The 20,475-nt window shown below is 49.6% G+C and overlaps 1 protein-coding gene across 1 annotated transcript; it reads right to left on the bottom strand.

Moving 5' to 3' along the window:
- Positions 1-2,657: 2,657 nt before the first annotated feature.
- On the bottom strand, positions 2,658-4,531 carry LOC311269034 (uncharacterized protein; the record flags this gene model as incomplete). Its single annotated transcript, XM_084373015.1, has 4 exons — positions 2,658-2,986; positions 3,666-3,734; positions 3,816-3,875; positions 3,976-4,531. 4 exons carry the CDS (start codon positions 4,529-4,531, stop codon positions 2,769-2,771), a joined length of 903 nt encoding a protein of 300 aa, XP_084229141.1. The 3' UTR covers positions 2,658-2,768.
- Between the last annotated feature and the right edge of the window lie 15,944 nt (positions 4,532-20,475).

Raw genomic sequence — 20,475 nt, 5'->3', positions numbered from 1 at the left:
TGCTACTATGGGAAAATATAGATGATGGACACACTGAGTCATAAATGTTGGTACAATAAGATTTATTGAACACAAGATATAACATAAATAAATATTGAAAAGAACACACACACACACACACACACTATATATATATATATATATATATATATATATATATAGGGTGCTTCCCTTTTATTACATCTTTTCAGGGGACAACACTATAGAAATGACACTAGGGTTGTCACGATACCAGAATTTCAGTAGTCGATACCAATACCTGTGAATTTCCACGATTCTGGATACTAATTCGATACCACAATTTTAAAAAAAACAACAGAACCCATGTACTTTTAAATTCACTAATTTATTGAAAACTGCTTCAAACTGTCAAGTATTTAACACCACTGTGCTTCAACATCTTTTTGCACAGAATTTAAATTGCAGTACCAGCTGCCAACTGCCAAAAGGTACTTTTAGTTTAAATAACATAAGGTAAGAGACTGTCAGACAGTATCTCATCATGTCACCTTACGTATAATGACGCAGACCGTACCGTTACATTACGTTAAACATCTACATGAGTGAGCGACTGAGCGAGAGAGTAGAAGCCTGCGCCCCAGCTGACTCTCATGCCCAAATGACGGAACGTAGGCATATTCGGGTTAACGTATGACGTGACACAACAGTGATAGTAAACGGAAACTCACTCGAAACTCACTTGAATTCTCTAAACAAGTCAGGGTGCCTGTCTTTGAGGTGTTTGGCCATGTTTGACGTGCTTCCTCCTTTCGTTTGAAAACTTCTGAGGCACTGTTTGCATGTCGGCTTGTTTGAGTCTAGAATTGCTCCGTATTCATCTGCCTCGAATGCAAAATATTTCCACACGCGACTCTTAGTACCTGTCTTGTCGACGAGTCGACGTGTTGTGCTTTCACTCTCACTTGCTGAAGCCATTTTTTCTAAGACGGCAGGTTCCCTTCTTCAGCGCCGCTGACTGCTCTGTGCTGCTCACACGCGTATACTGCCCCCGTCAGTTCTGCCAAGAATCGACACGGCTCGCCAAGTGAAAAGTTGTATATTCGGTTCTGACGTTACCAGAAAAAAGCAAGTATCGTATTATTTTTTTCGTGTCGGCATCGAATTGGTACCGAAGTATCGGTTCTTGTGACAACCCTAAATGACACTGTGATATAACTTAAAGTAGTTAGTGTACAGCTAGTGTAACTGTATAGATTTACTGTCCTTTGAAAATAACTCTAGACACAGCCATTAATGTCTAAACAGTTGGCAACAAAAGTGAGTACACCTCCTCACAATGAACATGTCTAAATTGTGCCAGTGAACATGTCTAAATTGTGCCCAAAGTGTCAATATTTAGTGTGACCACCATTATTAACTAGCGCTGCTTTTCACCCTCCAGGACATGGACTTCACTGGAGCTGCACAGGTTGCTACTGGGGTCCTCTCTCTCCCTCTCTCTCCTCCATGATGACGTCACAGAGCAGGTGGACGTTGGACACCTTGCTCTCCTCCACCTTCTGCTGCAGGATGCCTCACAGGTGCTCCACTGGGTCTAGGTCTGGAGAGTCACCATCACCCTTACCTTCAGCTTCCCCTGCAAGGTAGTTGTCATCTTGGAGGTGTGTTTGGGGTTGTCATCGTGCCCTGCGGCCCGGTTTCCAAAGGTGTGGGGTGGGGGTAATGCTCTGTTTCAGAATGTCCAATCACTGCTCCCTAATAAATTAATTGATTAATAGTAATATACTGTATGTGAAATAAAGTGTCATTGAGATTGGATTGAAATAGTTCTTAAAGTGTCTTACCTGAGCCTCGTCTGACATACTGCTGGACGGCACATCAGCAGGTGATGCAGGGGTCTGAGGAAGAGAGGGCGGAGGTGGAGGAGGAGGGTGTGAAGGAGGCAGAGAAGAAGAAGGCTGAGGTGGAGACGGGCGGAGGAGGAGAGGACTGAGGTGGAGACGGCGGAGGAGGCGAGGCCTGAGGACTCGTTAACGATGAGGGCCTGCTCTGCAGAGCACGGGAGGGGTCACTCTCATACAATACAGGAACTGTGATGTCCTCCATGTGCTCTTCAACAAAGCCTCATCTTGGATGTCCTCATCATTCACTTCCTCCACCAGCCTGTCCTCCTCCTCTGGGTTCTGGAGCACTGGAGTCAGTTCCTTGCCGGTCTGGCTGTACAAGTACTCCATTCCCAGCAATTCACCCAGGGAAAAAAAAAAGAGAAAAAAAGAGAAAAAAGGAAAGTATTATTAATATTACATCCAATACATTAAAGGTTACATTGATAAATACATAGTGTTATTAAAGAAATAATTAATTAAGGTGTTTTTTTTCATGTTGAATGGGGGATAATTTCTTACGTACGCCAGGGGTGCAATAGCGCTCATCCCAGCATCTCCCTAGCACCTTTTGACTGAGCTGGTCCACCGCCTCTCTCAGAGCACTGCCGTAGGAGTGGATGGAAGGTGCTCCCTTTACGGCGTCCTCCATCCGGTCATCATCAAAGCTGGAAACTTGTACTTGTACTTGTACTCCAGGTACTCAGTGGCAAGGTCATACCACCCGTCGATGTCCAGCACCTTCCGCACTGTTCTGTACATTCCTGCAGCTGTTAGTCTGTACTTGTCACAGGCTGGACGAACACAGACCAGAGGAAACAGCCACATCTTCTGGGGCATCCACAAAAACAACGGTCGGCAGAAGAAGTGGTCAGGCGAGGCGGGAGGCTGGGTGTGAATGAGGGCGGGCTGAGGAGGATACCACTAAAGCTTCAGCTGTGACACTAGCTCTGGCTTGCCGGTACGTGGGTTGGCCTTGAACAGAGTGTGCCGTATCCACTCCTGCTGGTAAGGTGGAAGCTGATCCTTCCAGTGACTGGGAAGCTCAGCTGGCGGTTGATGAAGGAGAGGTGCTGGTTGATGAAGGAGAGCTGCTGGTGGAGGATCAGCACAGGCCTCGCGAGGGACCGTGGCTGCAAGAGCTAATGAAGGAGAAATTAATTAGGCTGAATGTTGGTTTTGATAGTAATATGCCATAAATGCAACTCACAAAGTGCCACAGTGCAGAAATACTACAGAAAGAAACTGAATAAATAGTACAATGTTAATAATACTAGTGTTAAAATACAATGTCAATAATACTAATGATGAAATACTACAATGTTAAGATTAGTAGTAGATAGTGTAGTACATTAAGTAATATTAAGAAGCAAAGAACCCAGTGTAAGCACATGGAAAATTATGCAAAATTAATTCACAAGTATTAAGGATGCCCACAGATATGAAACATGCACACAGACACAGTAACAACTACTATTGTAATAATTAGAACAACGACTGTCCACCATCCCAGCGGTTCAGAGGGAGCTTAAGTGTGAATGAGCGGAGCATGCAGTGTAATTGTGAAAAAGGGTGTGGAAAAAAAGGCGTTAAAATTCAGGTTATGGATTTAGAGCACATGGGTGAGTCGAGTTAAGCAAATAACACAAAAAAACAGCGACACCTTTGTACATCTTTAAGGTTTGCATCCTGGTTGATGTGGTTTTATGCTGTATTGGGAATAAAAATATATTAAAAACGTAGAAATGTTCCACAAAATAATATTCTTAGTGTTGTCGCTAAACATTCACATCATATTTGCATTTGTGTCATATGGCACACCTGTATTAAGCTGTGCCTCACATTGCGCTGCAGCAGAAACCATTTCCTCATCATCAATCTCAGCAGGGTCTGGAGAGGAAATGTTGAAAGTATTAGGCCTACTGTTAACAATACACAGAGACAAATGTCTGTAAGATGGTGCATACTTACCAGAAGGGAAAAGCTGCCGGGGTTTTGAAGGTGGAGGTGAGGTGAGGTGCGGTGCTGGAGCTGGAAAAAAGTGGACAAGTTTGTATAATCTGTTAAAACGCTACAAGCTATACATGTAGGACTGCTGTAGGGGAAATTCAAAATTAACACTCCTACTCACAGAGTTTAACTGGTGACAATAACTTTTTCACCAGCTGTGAAGGGGACAGATTTTTCCCACGCGCCAGCAGAGATTTCACAGTGGCGGGCTTCCATGCGCCACTTTGGAATCCTGCTGGAGGTGCAGAGGAAGTGGAGGCTGAAGACGGGAGGGCGGAGGCTGCAGGTGGAAGTGCAGCGGAGGCTGAAGACGGGAGGGCGGAGGCTGCAAGTGCAGGTGGACGTGCAGCGGGGGCTGAAGACGGGAGGGCGGAGGCTGCAGGTGGACGTGCAGCGGAGGCTGAAGACGGGAGGGCGGAGGCTGCAGGTGGACGTGCAGCGGAAGTGGAGGCGGAAGAGGAGAGGGTGGAAGCTGCAGTGCGTCTCTTCAAGACATATGTCTTGAAAAGGGCCATGTTGGTGTTGGGCCGGGCATCAGCAGTCTTCAGGTAATTGATGAGGGCCTGGGCCTTCTGGCTCTGGTCCTCATAAACTTCCTTCATGGAGCGACCCTTAAAATCTCCAAACTCCACCATCAAGCAGCCCTGGTCTCCAGTGTCCTTTGCTTTCCTCTGCATCTCCTGTGAGGGCACTCTCTTGCTCTGTGAGTGGTGAATCAGCTCACTGCAATCAGGTGTGTGTGTGTGTGTGGCACTGATTGGCGGTGATTAAGCCCAGGTGTGGGGAGCCTTTTTATACCCTGAGTCCCCAGCACTCTGTGCTGACTCATTATCTCACCATCAGAGATAGTGAGAGGTTCTCTCTGTGGCGTTTCCCATTGTCAGTGTTCTGATCACACCAACCTCAGACCTCGCGCTATGACGGGCATCCAGGGAGGTGTAAGGGATTTATCACCCAGTGTAGTCTAGTGTTTGAGTTACAACCCTCTATGTTTAGCACAGACCGAGCTCGGGTGGCATATATAATATCCCTTCTCTCAGACAAAGCCCTTTCATGGGCTACAGCCTTGTGGGATAGGCAGACTCCCGTCTGCGCTGACTCTGACCTCTTCATGGCGGAGATGAGAAGGGTGTTCGACCACGATGTTAGTGGCCAGGAAGCAGCCAAACGCCTTCTTAGGTTACGTCAGGGCTCTTCAAGCGTAGCAGAATTTTCAATTCAATTCCGAACTTTAGCTACGGAATCAGGTTGGAACAGGGAGGCTCTGGTAAGCACTTTTAGCCATGCTTTGTCTGAGAAGGTTAAGGATGAGCTCACTTCCCGTGATATTCTGGATTCACTTGAGGATTTAATTTCATTGGCAATTAGGATTGACAACAGAATCCGTGAGCGCAACAGAGAGAGGAAACAGATGTACACCCGCCCAATGTCAGAGGAGCTTAACATCCCTCACGAAAGACCTAACCCACCTAAGGAACCCCTTAATAATGATGATCAGGAACCCATGCAAATAGGACGCACACGGCTTACTCCAGCGGAGAGACAGAGGCGTATGAGCAGTGGAGCTTGTCTATACTGTGGGAAGGTGGGGCACTTCATTCGCCAGTGCCCTTCAATCCAAAGACACGATACACAGGGAAACGAGTAGACTCGTCAGACCATGGGGAGGTTGTGCCGAGTCTTAATAAATCCCCGCCTGTGGCCAATAATCACACCTTTTTATCCTTTGAGTTGCTATGGGATGGACACTGGGGCACCTTTTCTGCATTTGTCGATTCAGGAGCAGCAGGTAGTTTTATGGAGTCAACCCTGGCCCAAAATCTAAAATTACCCACTTTTGATCTTCCTTGTCCACTCGCAATCACCGCAGTGGATGGGCAACCTTTGGGTATGGGTAGGGTTGAGAGGGTCACCTGCCCAATCTTCGTTCGCATTGGCAATCACATGGAAGAGATTAAGTTTTTTCTTATTAATGCACCACAGTTACCCCTCATTCTGGGACACCCATGGCTCAAGGAACATAACCCTCACATCAATTGGAGGACTGGGAAGGTGCTGAGCTGGGGCCCAGACTGTGCATCTCACATGATGGAATCAGATTCTGTTCAACCCCAACCGTTGGATCTGGAGCTCCCCACAGCCATCAACGCCTCTGCCTCAAAATCTCCCAGTTCAGTAGATCTCACCCGTTCTACCCCCAGTGATCCCCTGACTCTCGGGGCTCTTGAGTCCTTGACTCTTTCCAATTCGTCGTCCTCTGGGTCTCTCCTTCCAAATGGGGTTCCTGCAGAGTATGCTGAACTTAGCGAAGTCTTCAGTAAACAGAAGGCCTCCATCCTTCCTCCCCATAGGCCCTATGATTGTGCCATCAATCTCCTTCCTGGCACTACACCCCCAAGGGGCCGCCTATATTCATTATCACGACCTGAAACATCAGCTATGACAAGCTATATTGATGAAGCTTTAGCTGCAGGTTTCATTCGCCCCTCTACATCTCCCGCTGGGGCCATTTTTCTTTGTAGGGAAGAAAGATGGGGGGGGCTTAGACCCTGTATTGATTACAGGGGTCTAAATAACATCACGGTTAAAAACCGCTACCCGCTCCCCCTCATGTCAACGGCGTTTGAGCGGCTACAGGGGGCGTCTTTCTTTACTAAGTTGGACCTTAGGAACGCCTACAATCTTGTGCGCATACGAGAGGGGGACGAGTGGAAACTGCTTTCAACACTCCACGGGGGCACTACGAATATTTGGTCATGCCCTTCGGACTTTCAAATGCCCCTGCAGTTTTCCAAGCATTTGTGAATGATGTTCTCAGGGAGATGCTGGAACATTTTGTATACGTGTACTTGGATGACCACTCTTGCTTACGGCTAAACTTCTCCAGTTCCACCGTCATCTCTCTGATCTGAGAGGCATACTCCTGGAACAGCTGTTTGTTCTCAGACAGAGGGTTTGCCTGCATGGTTTCCTTGGAAATGCTGTGCAGTAAATACAATGCATATCCAAGGCTGTTCTCCAGGAGCCATCTAAACCTCTGGCACTGGAACATGCCAAACTGCAGCTGGCAGTGAGCCAGTACCAGAAGCCTGTCAGCTGGGTCCCCACCATGGCCAGTGACAAATGTAGTGGCCTCTGCCAGCTCCTCCTGTTTGGGTTTGGCCCTTCCAGACCCGGTGTTTGTGAGGGTCTTTGCCTCCTCCGAGGGCGCCATCAGCAGCCTGGTTGAGGTGGCTGACTGGCGACGAAAAACTGGGTATGTATACATTATCTGAATGAAAAAAGAAAGAAAGCTCTAGTTATCTGAAAGATGCCTGTATATGGGTCAAGGATGAGGCACAACCTTTTAGTGTCCCCACTTGATAAATCACATAAAATTATAATATGTGAATACTGTATATTATTCGGTACAACACTGAAAATGTGACATTGCAGTAATTTTTGCAAACAAACAAGATTAGCAATTAATTGTGATTTAGTGTACATATTTTCTTAATCTGAGTTTTTTACTCAGTGAAGCGCCGGACGTGGACAAGCCTCTTGCGCCCCATTAAATCAAGTGACCAAATCCACAGGCGTCAGATCAGGTGCTTTCCGATTGCAAAAAATCTACACAGAGGCCAAGGAAAAGCTCCTCCTTCGAGCCGGATTTGAACCAGCGACCTAAGGATAACTGTCTCTAAACACCTACAGTCCTCCGCTCTACCAACTGAGCTATCGAAGGAAGCGCTCAGAGAGGAATCACAGAGAGCTGCATGGCTTGTAACATGGCAACGAGCCAGCTGTGTTATTTTACGTACCTGCTGGCCTAACACTGGGACTTTAGTGAAAAACTTGGTGAAGATTGACGTCGTCCACTATGACGCCATGGCAGCTGGCCTGGTGAAGCGGTACAGTGAGGCGGGTGAGGCGCCACCCAAGGTGATGTATGTGGACAGAGACTGCTGCACGACACGGTACTGCTGCGGTACTGCAGGACACGCTCCATCCACGCCTCGCTGTGTTGTTCCTGCAGCTTTTTGTAGAGCTGGGTCACACTGTTGCCCATTGTCCTCTCCCTCATCATCCTCAGCACACGGATGCCACACGAGTATCTAATGAAAGGAAGGAGTGTAATGTCAAAAAAAAAAAACACATATAAAAGCACCTAAAAATGGTTGACATTAATTATGAATTACCTGTAAGTGAGCAAAGCTGGAAACTTGCTGCGGTGGCCCATATCCAGCTGGCCTAAGATGTCTTCAGACCAAGCAGGATACTTTTTGGAGCAGCGTTTGCACTCCAGGTACTTAGTGGCAAGGTCATACCACCAGTCGATGTCCAGCACCTTCCGCACTGTTCTGTACATTCCTGCAGCTGTTAGTCTGTGCTTGCTGCAAGCTGGACGAACACAGACCAGAGGAAACAGCCACATCTTCTTGGGCATCCACAAAAACAACGGCCGGCAGAAGAAGTGGTCAGCGAGGCGGGAGGCTGGGTGTGAATGAGGGCAGGCTGAGGAGGATACCACCAAAGCTTCAGCTGTGACACTAGCTCTGGCTTGCCGGTACGTGGGTTGGCCTTGAACAGAGTGTGCCGTATCCACTCCTGCTGGTAAGGTGGAAGCTGATCCTTCCAGTGACTGGGAAGCTCAGCTGGCGGTTGATGAAGGAGAGCTGCTGGTGGAGGATCAGCACAGGCCTCGCGAGGGACCGTGGCTGCAAGAGCTAATGACACCTTTGTACGTCTTTAAGGTTTGCATCCTGGTTGATGTGGTTTTATGCTGTATTGGGAATAAAAATATATTTAAAACGTAGAAATGTTCCACAAAATAATATTCTTAGTGTTGTCGCTAAACATTCACATCATATTTGCATTTGTGTCATATGCCACACCTGTATTAAGCTGTGCCTCACATTGCGCTGCAGCAGATACCATTTCCTCATCATCAATCTCAGCAGGGTCTGGAGAGGAAATGTTGAAAGTATTAGGCCTACTGTTAACAATACACAGAGACAAATGTCTGTAAGATGGTGCATACTTACCAGAAGGGAAAAGCTGCCAGGATTTTGAAGGTGGAGGTGAGGTGAGGTGCGGTGCTGGAGCTGGAGCTGGAGCTGGAAGACAGTGGACAAGTTTGTATAATCTGTTAAAACGCTACAAGCTATACATGTAGGACTGCTGTAGGGGAAATTCAAAATTAACACTCCTACTCACAGAGTTTAACTGGTGACAATAACTTTTTCACCAGCTGTGAAGGGGACAGATTTTTCCCACGCGCCAGCAGAGATTTCACAGTGGCGGGCTTCCATGCGCCACTTTGGAATCCTGCTGGAGGTGCAGAGGAAGTGGAGGCTGAAGACGGGAGGGCGGAGGCTGCAGGTGGACGTGCAGCGGAGGCTGAAGACGGGAGGGCGGAGGCTGCAGGTGCAGGTGGACGTGCAGCGGGGGCTGAAGACGCGAGGGCGGAGGCTGCAGGTGGACGTGCAGCGGAGGCTGAAGACGGGAGGGCGGAGGCTGCAGGTGCAGGTGGACGTGCAGCGGGGGCTGAAGACGCGAGGGCGGAGGCTGAAGACGGGAGGGCGGAGGCTGCAGGTGGACGTGCAGCGGAAGGGGAGGCGGAAGAGGAGAGGGTGGAAGCTGCAGTGCGTCTCTTCAAGACATATGTCTTGAAAAGGGCCATGTTGGTGTTGGGCCGGGCATCAGCAGTCTTCAGGTAATTGATGAGGGCCTGGGCCTTCTGGCTCTGGTCCTCATACACTTCCTTCATGGAGTGACCCTTAAAATGTCCAAACTCCACCATCAAGCAGCCCTGGTCTCCAGTGTCCTTTGCTTTCCTCTGCATCTCCTGCTTACGGCTAAACTTCTCCAGTTCCACCGTCATCTCTCTGATCTGAGAGGCATATTCCTGGAACAGCTGTTTGTTCTCAGACAGAGGGTTTGCCTGCATGGTTTCCTTGGAAATGCTGTGCAGTAAATACAGTGCATATCCAAGGCTGTTCTCCAGGAGCCATCTAAACCTCTGGCCCTGGAACAGGCCAAACTGCAGCTGGCAGTGAGCCAGTAACAGAAGCCTGTCAGCTGGGTCTCCACCATGGCCAGTGACAAATGATGTGGCCTCTGCCAGCACCTCCTGTTTGGGTTTGGCCCTTCCAGACCCGGCGATTGTGAGGGTCTTTGCCTCCTCCGAGGGCGCCATCAGCAGCCTGGTTGAGGTGGCTGACTGGCGACGAAAGACTGGGTATTTATACATTATCTGAATGAAAAAAGAAAAGACTGTTAGCTCTAGTTATCTGAAAGATACCTGTATATGGGTCAAAGATGAGGCACATTTTAGTGTCCCCACTTGATAAATCACATAAAATTATAATATGTGAATACTGTATATCATTCGGTACAACACTGAAAATGTGACATTGCAGTAATTTTTGCAAACAAACAAGATTAGCAATTAATTGCGATTTAGTGTACATATTTTCTTAATCTGAGTTTATTGGTATACATCACATAAATTATGGTAAAATCTCTTGTCCTACATAACGTTACATACAGTTTATCGTTCATATGGACGGGAATACAGTTTATTGTCCATTCGGGCGTATTGTACCGTCCATATTGATTAATGAACTATTAATAAATCATTGCTCTTAACACACCTGTGCCTACAACCGACTCAGTTAATCGCTGTGATTATGGTGAAGTTACCTGTCCCGTTACCGGCCATTTTGTACCGCTATTCAAACACTGACGTTACTCAGCGGCTGACATTACTCAACTTTACTTTTTAATATCTGATTCTACATTTGATATTAACTTAAGTGACACATTTTTCTGTTTATTTACTGTCTAAAACCGTAAAAGTTTACGTTTAACAACAGAGTAATTCACTACTTGCCAAATCACTATCACAGACGAATTGTCAGAGAGGGAATGATCGCGAGATCGGCGGCAGAACTAGGAGGGACGTGATTGGTTAAAAGTAAGCCCACAGGACGAACGTGATTGGCTGATTTGGGCTTACTTTGAGCTTACTTTGGGCTTACTTTGGCGGACAAGGCAGGATGCAGTAAGCGCAAGCGAGAGGTAGCGGGATCGATGCTCGCATTCTCCAAGAGACTTTAGTTTCCTCTCTTCTGGTGCGGAGGTAATGAGTGAAAAAGCATGACATATTAGACATTAGTTGGATGTACAGGCTAAACACGCTGTGAATCAGCTCAGGCGGTCCTGTTAGTGTTTTGGCTGACTAAGGATAACTGTCTCTAAACACCTACAGTCCTCCGCTCTACCAACTGAGCTATCGAAGGAAGCACTCAGAGAGGAATCACAGAGAGCTACATGGCCTGTAACATGGCAACGAGCCAGCTGTGTTATTTTACGTACCTGCTGGCCTAACACTGGGACTTTAGTGAAAAACTTGGTGAAGATTGACGTCGTCCACTATGTTCACCGGCGGACGTGGAACAGCTTTGACTTTCCCCCCCCCCCAACAAATCAAGCAATGAAACGCACGGCTCTGAAAAAGATTGCCTTCAACTCTTTCTACTGTGAGCAGACGAGGACGACAGGCAGGGCCCTCTAGCCGGACGTGCCTGAACCATAAACGTAGCGAGCATCTGCTTTAAGTCAGGTGAGAAACACAGTTTGAACGTGAGTTAAGGTCTGGTAGTTTGCTGACATGTGAAGACGGCAGATTAAAGGTACCTCAAGTGCGATGAGGATGGGATTCGAACCCACGCGTGCAGAGCACAATGGATTAGCAGTCCATCGCCTTAACCACTCGGCCACCTCGTCTGGGAGCCCACGGACTGTTCGGGTGACCACGCGGTGTGTGATCATAAACAAGCAAAGAAAGCTGCACCCAACTCAGGTCTGATAGCAGTGCCTTGCAGGAGCCTGCAAGGGGAATTAGCTCAAATGGTAGAGCGCTCGCTTAGCATGCGAGAGGTAGCGGGATCGATGCCCGCATTCTCCAAGAGACTTTAGTTTCCTCTCTTCTGGTGCGGAGGTAATGAGTGAAAAAGCGTGAGATATTAGACATTAGTTGGATGGACAGGCTTAACACGCTGTGAATCAGCTCAGGCGGTCCTGTTAGTGTTTTGGCTGACGGCATGACCTTCGCAACCTCTCCACGGCGTGGACGTCAGTTGAGGTGGGGTAGTTGGCTGACAGGTGAAGATGGCGGATCAAAGGTACCTGAAGGGCACCGTCTACTGGCCAACGCTGACGTCGGTCACTCAGTGAAGCGCCGGACGTGGACAAGCCTCTTGCGCCCCATTAAATCAAGTGACCAAATCCACAGGCGTCAGATCAGGTGCTTTCCGATTGCAAAAGATCTACACAGAGGCCAAGGAAAAGCTCCTCCTTCGAGCCGGATTTGAACCAGCGACCTAAGGATAACTGTCTCTAAACACCTACAGTCCTCCGCTCTACCAACTGAGCTATCGAAGGAAGCACTCAGAGAGGAATCACAGAGAGCTACATGGCCTGTAACATGGCAACGAGCCAGCTGTGTTATTTTACGTACCTGCTGGCCTAACACTGGGACTTTAGTGAAAAACTTGGTGAAGATTGACGTCGTCCACTATGTTCACCGGCGGACGTGGAACAGCTTTGACTTCCCCCCCCCCCAACAAATCAAGCAATGAAACGCACGGCTCTGAAAAAGATTGCCTTCAACTCTTTCTACTGTGAGCAGACGAGGACGACAGGCAGGGCCCTCTAGCCGGACGTGCCTGAACCATAAACGTAGCGAGCATCTGCTTTAAGTCAGGTGAGAAACACAGTTTGAACGCGAGTTAAGGTCTGGTAGTTTGCTGACATGTGAAGACGGCAGATTAAAGGTACCTCAAGTGCGACGAGGATGGGATTCGAACCCACGCGTGCAGAGCACAATGGATTAGCAGTCCACCGCCTTAACCACTCGGCCACCTCATCTGGGAGCCCACGGACTGTTCGGGTGACCACGCGGTGTGTGATCATAAACAAGCAAAGAAAGCTGCACCCAACTCAGGTCTGATAGCAGTGCCTTGCAGGAGCCTGCAAGGGGAATTAGCTCAAATGGTAGAGCGCTCGCTTAGCATGCGAGAGGTAGCGGGATCGATGCCCGCATTCTCCAAGAGACTTTAGTTTCCTCTCTTCTGGTGCGGAGGTAATGAGTGAAAAAGCGTGAGATATTAGACATTAGTTGGATGGACAGGCTTAACACGCTGTGAATCAGCTCAGGCGGTCCTGTTAGTGTTTTGGCTGACGGCATGACCTTCGCAACCTCTCCACGGCGTGGACGTCAGTTGAGGTGGGGTAGTTGGCTGACAGGTGAAGATGGCGGATCAAAGGTACCTGAAGGGCACCGTCTACTGGCCAACGCTGACGTCGGTCACTCAGTGAAGCGCCGGACGTGGACAAGCCTCTTGCGCCCCATTAAATCAAGTGACCAAATCCACAGGCGTCAGATCAGGTGCTTTCCGATTGCAAAAGATCTACACAGAGGCCAAGGAAAAGCTCCTCCTTCGAGCCGGATTTGAACCAGCGACCTAAGGATAACTGTCTCTAAACACCTACAGTCCTCCGCTCTACCAACTGAGCTATCGAAGGAAGCACTCAGGGAGGAATCACAGAGAGCTACATGGCCTGTAACATGGCAACGAGCCAGCTGTGTTATTTTACGTACCTGCTGGCCTAACACTGGGACTTTAGTGAAAAACTTGGTGAAGATTGACGTCGTCCACTATGTTCACCGGCGGACGTGGAACAGCTTTGACTTCCCCCCCCCCCCAACAAATCAAGCAATGAAACGCACGGCTCTGAAAAAGATTGCCTTCAACTCTTTCTACTGTGAGCAGACGAGGACGACAGGCAGGGCCCTCTAGCCGGACGTGCCTGAACCATAAACGTAGCGAGCATCTGCTTTAAGTCAGGTGAGAAACACAGTTTGAACGCGAGTTAAGGTCTGGTAGTTTGCTGACATGTGAAGACGGCAGATTAAAGGTACCTCAAGTGCGACGAGGATGGGATTCGAACCCACGCGTGCAGAGCACAATGGATTAGCAGTCCATCGCCTTAACCACTCGGCCACCTCGTCTGGGAGCCCACGGACTGTTCGGGTGACCACGCGGTGTGTGATCATAAACAAGCAAAGAAAGCTGCACCCAACTCAGGTCTGATAGCAGTGCCTTGCAGGAGCCTGCAAGGGGAATTAGCTCAAATGGTAGAGCGCTCGCTTAGCATGCGAGAGGTAGCGGGATCGATGCCCGCATTCTCCAAGAGACTTTAGTTTCCTCTCTTCTGGTGCGGAGGTAATGAGTGAAAAAGCGTGAGATATTAGACATTAGTTGGATGGACAGGCTTAACACGCTGTGAATCAGCTCAGGCGGTCCTGTTAGTGTTTTGGCTGACGGCATGACCTTCGCAACCTCTCCACGGCGTGGACGTCAGTTGAGGTGGGGTAGTTGGCTGACAGGTGAAGATGGCGGATCAAAGGTACCTGAAGGGCACCGTCTACTGGCCAACGCTGACGTCGGTCACTCAGTGAAGCGCCGGACGTGGACAAGCCTCTTGCGCCCCATTAAATCAAGTGACCAAATCCACAGGCGTCAGATCAGGTGCTTTCCGATTGCAAAAAATCTACACAGAGGCCAAGGAAAAGCTCCTCCTTCGAGCCGGATTTGAACCAGCGACCTAAGGATAACTGTCTCTAAACACCTACAGTCCTCCGCTCTACCAACTGAGCTATCGAAGGAAGCACTCAGAGAGGAATCACAGAGAGCTACATGGCCTGTAACATGGCAACGAGCCAGCTGTGTTATTTTACGTACCTGCTGGCCTAACACTGGGACTTTAGTGAAAAACTTGGTGAAGATTGACGTCGTCCACTATGTTCACCGGCGGACGTGGAACAGCTTTGACTTTCCCCCCCCCCAACAAATCAAGCAATGAAACGCACGGCTCTGAAAAAGATTGCCTTCAACTCTTTCTACTGTGAGCAGACGAGGACGACAGGCAGGGCCCTCTAGCCGGACGTGCCTGAACCATAAACGTAGCGAGCATCTGCTTTAAGTCAGGTGAGAAACACAGTTTGAACGCGAGTTAAGGTCTGGTAGTTTGCTGACATGTGAAGACGGCAGATTAAAGGTACCTCAAGTGCGACGAGGATGGGATTCGAACCCACGCGTGCAGAGCACAATGGATTAGCAGTCCATCGCCTTAACCACTCGGCCACCTCGTCTGGGAGCCCACGGACTGTTCGGGTGACCACGCGGTGTGTGATCATAAACAAGCAAAGAAAGCTGCACCCAACTCAGGTCTGATAGCAGTGCCTTGCAGGAGCCTGCAAGGGGAATTAGCTCAAATGGTAGAGCGCTCGCTTAGCATGCGAGAGGTAGCGGGATCGATGCCCGCATTCTCCAAGAGACTTTAGTTTCCTCTCTTCTGGTGCGGAGGTAATGAGTGAAAAAGCGTGAGATATTAGACATTAGTTGGATGGACAGGCTTAACACGCTGTGAATCAGCTCAGGCGGTCCTGTTAGTGTTTTGGCTGACGGCATGACCTTCGCAACCTCTCCACGGCGTGGACGTCAGTTGAGGTGGGGTAGTTGGCTGACAGGTGAAGATGGCGGATCAAAGGTACCTGAAGGGCACCGTCTACTGGCCAACGCTGACGTCGGTCACTCAGTGAAGCGCCGGACGTGGACAAGCCTCTTGCGCCCCATTAAATCAAGTGACCAAATCCACAGGCGTCAGATCAGGTGCTTTCCGATTGCAAAAAATCTACACAGAGGCCAAGGAAAAGCTCCTCCTTCGAGCCGGATTTGAACCAGCGACCTAAGGATAACTGTCTCTAAACACCTACAGTCCTCCGCTCTACCAACTGAGCTATCGAAGGAAGCACTCAGAGAGGAATCACAGAGAGCTACATGGCCTGTAACATGGCAACGAGCCAGCTGTGTTATTTTACGTACCTGCTGGCCTAACACTGGGACTTTAGTGAAAAACTTGGTGAAGATTGACGTCGTCCACTATGTTCACCGGCGGACGTGGAACAGCTTTGACTTTCCCCCCCCCCCAACAAATCAAGCAATGAAACGCACGGCTCTGAAAAAGATTGCCTTCAACTCTTTCTACTGTGAGCAGACGAGGACGACAGGCAGGGCCCTCTAGCCGGACGTGCCTGAACCATAAACGTAGCGAGCATCTGCTTTAAGTCAGGTGAGAAACACAGTTTGAACGCGAGTTAAGGTCTGGTAGTTTGCTGACATGTGAAGACGGCAGATTAAAGGTACCTCAAGTGCGACGAGGATGGGATTCGAACCCACGCGTGCAGAGCACAATGGATTAGCAGTCCATCGCCTTAACCACTCAGCCACCTCGTCTGGGAGCCCTCGGACTGTTCGGGTGACCACGCGGTGTGTGATCATAAACAAGCAAAGAAAGCTGCACCCAACTCAGGTCTGATAGCAGTGCCTTGCAGGAGCCTGCAAGGGGAATTAGCTCAAATGGTAGAGCGCTCGCTTAGCATGCGAGAGGTAGCGGGATCGATGCCCGCATTCTCCAAGAGACTTTAGTTTCCTCTCTTCTGGTGCGGAGGTAATGAGTGAAAAAGCGTGAGATATTAGACATTAGTTGGATGGACAGGCTTAACACGCTGTGAATCAGCTCAGGCGGTCCTGTTAGTGTTTTGGCTGACGGCATGACCTTCGCAACCTCTCCACGGCGTGGACGTCAGTTGAGGTGGGGTAGTTGGCTGACAGGTGAAGATGGCGGATCAAAGGTACCTGAAGGGCACCGTCTACTGGCCAACGCTGACGTCGGTCACTCAGTGAAGCGCCGGACGTGGACAAGCCTCTTGCGCCCCATTAAATCAAGTGACCAAATCCACAGGCGTCAGATCAGGTGCTTTCCGATTGCAAAAGATCTACACAGAGGCCAAGGAAAAGCTCCTCCTTCGAGCCGGATTTGAACCAGCGACCTAAGGATAACTGTCTCTAAACACCTACAGTCCTCCGCTCTACCAACTGAGCTATCGAAGGAAGCACTCAGGGAGGAATCACAGAGAGCTACATGGCCTGTAACATGGCAACGAGCCAGCTGTGTTATTTTACGTACCTGCTGGCCTAACACTGGGACTTTAGTGAAAAACTTGGTGAAGATTGACGTCGTCCACTATGTTCACCGGCGGACGTGGAACAGCTTTGACTTTCCCCCCCCCCAACAAATCAAGCAATGAAACGCACGGCTCTGAAAAAGATTGCCTTCAACTCTTTCTACTGTGAGCAGACGAGGACGACAGGCAGGGCCCTCTAGCCGGACGTGCCTGAACCATAAACGTAGCGAGCATCTGCTTTAAGTCAGGTGAGAAACACAGTTTGAACGCGAGTTAAGGTCTGGTAGTTTGCTGACATGTGAAGACGGCAGATTAAAGGTACCTCAAGTGCGACGAGGATGGGATTCGAACCCACGCGTGCAGAGCACAATGGATTAGCAGTCCATCGCCTTAACCACTCGGCCACCTCGTCTGGGAGCCCACGGACTGTTCGGGTGACCACGCGGTGTGTGATCATAAACAAGCAAAGAAAGCTGCACCCAACTCAGGTCTGATAGCAGTGCCTTGCAGGAGCCTGCAAGGGGAATTAGCTCAAATGGTAGAGCGCTCGCTTAGCATGCGAGAGGTAGCGGGATCGATGCCCGCATTCTCCAAGAGACTTTAGTTTCCTCTCTTCTGGTGCGGAGGTAATGAGTGAAAAAGCGTGAGATATTAGACATTAGTTGGATGGACAGGCTTAACACGCTGTGAATCAGCTCAGGCGGTCCTGTTAGTGTTTTGGCTGACGGCATGACCTTCGCAACCTCTCCACGGCGTGGACGTCAGTTGAGGTGGGGTAGTTGGCTGACAGGTGAAGATGGCGGATCAAAGGTACCTGAAGGGCACCGTCTACTGGCCAACGCTGACGTCGGTCACTCAGTGAAGCGCCGGACGTGGACAAGCCTCTTGCGCCCCATTAAATCAAGTGACCAAATCCACAGGCGTCAGATCAGGTGCTTTCCGATTGCAAAAAATCTACACAGAGGCCAAGGAAAAGCTCCTCCTTCGAGCCGGATTTGAACCAGCGACCTAAGGATAACTGTCTCTAAACACCTACAGTCCTCCGCTCTACCAACTGAGCTATCGAAGGAAGCACTCAGAGAGGAATCACAGAGAGCTACATGGCCTGTAACATGGCAACGAGCCAGCTGTGTTATTTTACGTACCTGCTGGCCTAACACTGGGACTTTAGTGAAAAACTTGGTGAAGATTGACGTCGTCCACTATGTTCACCGGCGGACGTGGAACAGCTTTGACTTTCCCCCCCCCCCAACAAATCAAGCAATGAAACGCACGGCTCTGAAAAAGATTGCCTTCAACTCTTTCTACTGTGAGCAGACGAGGACGACAGGCAGGGCCCTCTAGCCGGACGTGCCTGAACCATAAACGTAGCGAGCATCTGCTTTAAGTCAGGTGAGAAACACAGTTTGAACGCGAGTTAAGGTCTGGTAGTTTGCTGACATGTGAAGACGGCAGATTAAAGGTACCTCAAGTGCGACGAGGATGGGATTCGAACCCACGCGTGCAGAGCACAATGGATTAGCAGTCCATCGCCTTAACCACTCGGCCACCTCGTCTGGGAGCCCATGGACTGTTCGGGTGACCACGCGGTGTGTGATCATAAACAAGCAAAGAAAGCTGCACCCAACTCAGGTCTGATAGCAGTGCCTTGCAGGAGCCTGCAAGGGGAATTAGCTCAAATGGTAGAGCGCTCGCTTAGCATGCGAGAGGTAGCGGGATCGATGCCCGCATTCTCCAAGAGACTTTAGTTTCCTCTCTTCTGGTGCGGAGGTAATGAGTGAAAAAGCGTGAGATATTAGACATTAGTTGGATGGACAGGCTTAACACGCTGTGAATCAGCTCAGGCGGTCCTGTTAGTGTTTTGGCTGACGGCATGACCTTCGCAACCTCTCCACGGCGTGGACGTCAGTTGAGGTGGGGTAGTTGGCTGACAGGTGAAGATGGCGGATCAAAGGTACCTGAAGGGCACCGTCTACTGGCCAACGCTGACGTCGGTCACTCAGTGAAGCGCCGGACGTGGACAAGCCTCTTGCGCCCCATTAAATCAAGTGACCAAATCCACAGGCGTCAGATCAGGTGCTTTCCGATTGCAAAAGATCTACACAGAGGCCAAGGAAAAGCTCCTCCTTCGAGCCGGATTTGAACCAGCGACCTAAGGATAACTGTCTCTAAACACCTACAGTCCTCCGCTCTACCAACTGAGCTATCGAAGGAAGCACTCAGGGAGGAATCACAGAGAGCTACATGGCCTGTAACATGGCAACGAGCCAGCTGTGTTATTTTACGTACCTGCTGGCCTAACACTGGGACTTTAGTGAAAAACTTGGTGAAGATTGACGTCGTCCACTATGTTCACCGGCGGACGTGGAACAGCTTTGACTTTCCCCCCCCCCAACAAATCAAGCAATGAAACGCACGGCTCTGAAAAAGATTGCCTTCAACTCTTTCTACTGTGAGCAGACGAGGACGACAGGCAGGGCCCTCTAGCCGGACGTGCCTGAACCATAAACGTAGCGAGCATCTGCTTTAAGTCAGGTGAGAAACACAGTTTGAACGCGAGTTAAGGTCTGGTAGTTTGCTGACATGTGAAGACGGCAGATTAAAGGTACCTCAAGTGCGACGAGGATGGGATTCGAACCCACGCGTGCAGAGCACAATGGATTAGCAGTCCATCGCCTTAACCACTCGGCCACCTCGTCTGGGAGCCCACGGACTGTTCGGGTGACCACGCGGTGTGTGATCATAAACAAGCAAAGAAAGCTGCACCCAACTCAGGTCTGATAGCAGTGCCTTGCAGGAGCCTGCAAGGGGAATTAGCTCAAATGGTAGAGCGCTCGCTTAGCATGCGAGAGGTAGCGGGATCGATGCCCGCATTCTCCAAGAGACTTTAGTTTCCTCTCTTCTGGTGCGGAGGTAATGAGTGAAAAAGCGTGAGATATTAGACATTAGTTGGATGGACAGGCTTAACACGCTGTGAATCAGCTCAGGCGGTCCTGTTAGTGTTTTGGCTGACGGCATGACCTTCGCAACCTCTCCACGGCGTGGACGTCAGTTGAGGTGGGGTAGTTGGCTGACAGGTGAAGATGGCGGATCAAAGGTACCTGAAGGGCACCGTCTACTGGCCAACGCTGACGTCGGTCACTCAGTGAAGCGCCGGACGTGGACAAGCCTCTTGCGCCCCATTAAATCAAGTGACCAAATCCACAGGCGTCAGATCAGGTGCTTTCCGATTGCAAAAGATCTACACAGAGGCCAAGGAAAAGCTCCTCCTTCGAGCCGGATTTGAACCAGCGACCTAAGGATAACTGTCTCTAAACACCTACAGTCCTCCGCTCTACCAACTGAGCTATCGAAGGAAGCACTCAGGGAGGAATCACAGAGAGCTACATGGCCTGTAACATGGCAACGAGCCAGCTGTGTTATTTTACGTACCTGCTGGCCTAACACTGGGACTTTAGTGAAAAACTTGGTGAAGATTGACGTCGTCCACTATGTTCACCGGCGGACGTGGAACAGCTTTGACTTTCCCCCCCCCCAACAAATCAA

This window comes from Pagrus pagrus, assembly GCF_965226575.1.
Source record: "Pagrus pagrus genome assembly, chromosome: 14".
In the NCBI taxonomy this organism is placed as follows: Eukaryota; Metazoa; Chordata; class Actinopteri; order Spariformes; family Sparidae; genus Pagrus; species Pagrus pagrus.
Note: the sequence above shows the minus strand (reverse complement) of the source record. Positions and strands in the feature narration are given on the sequence as shown.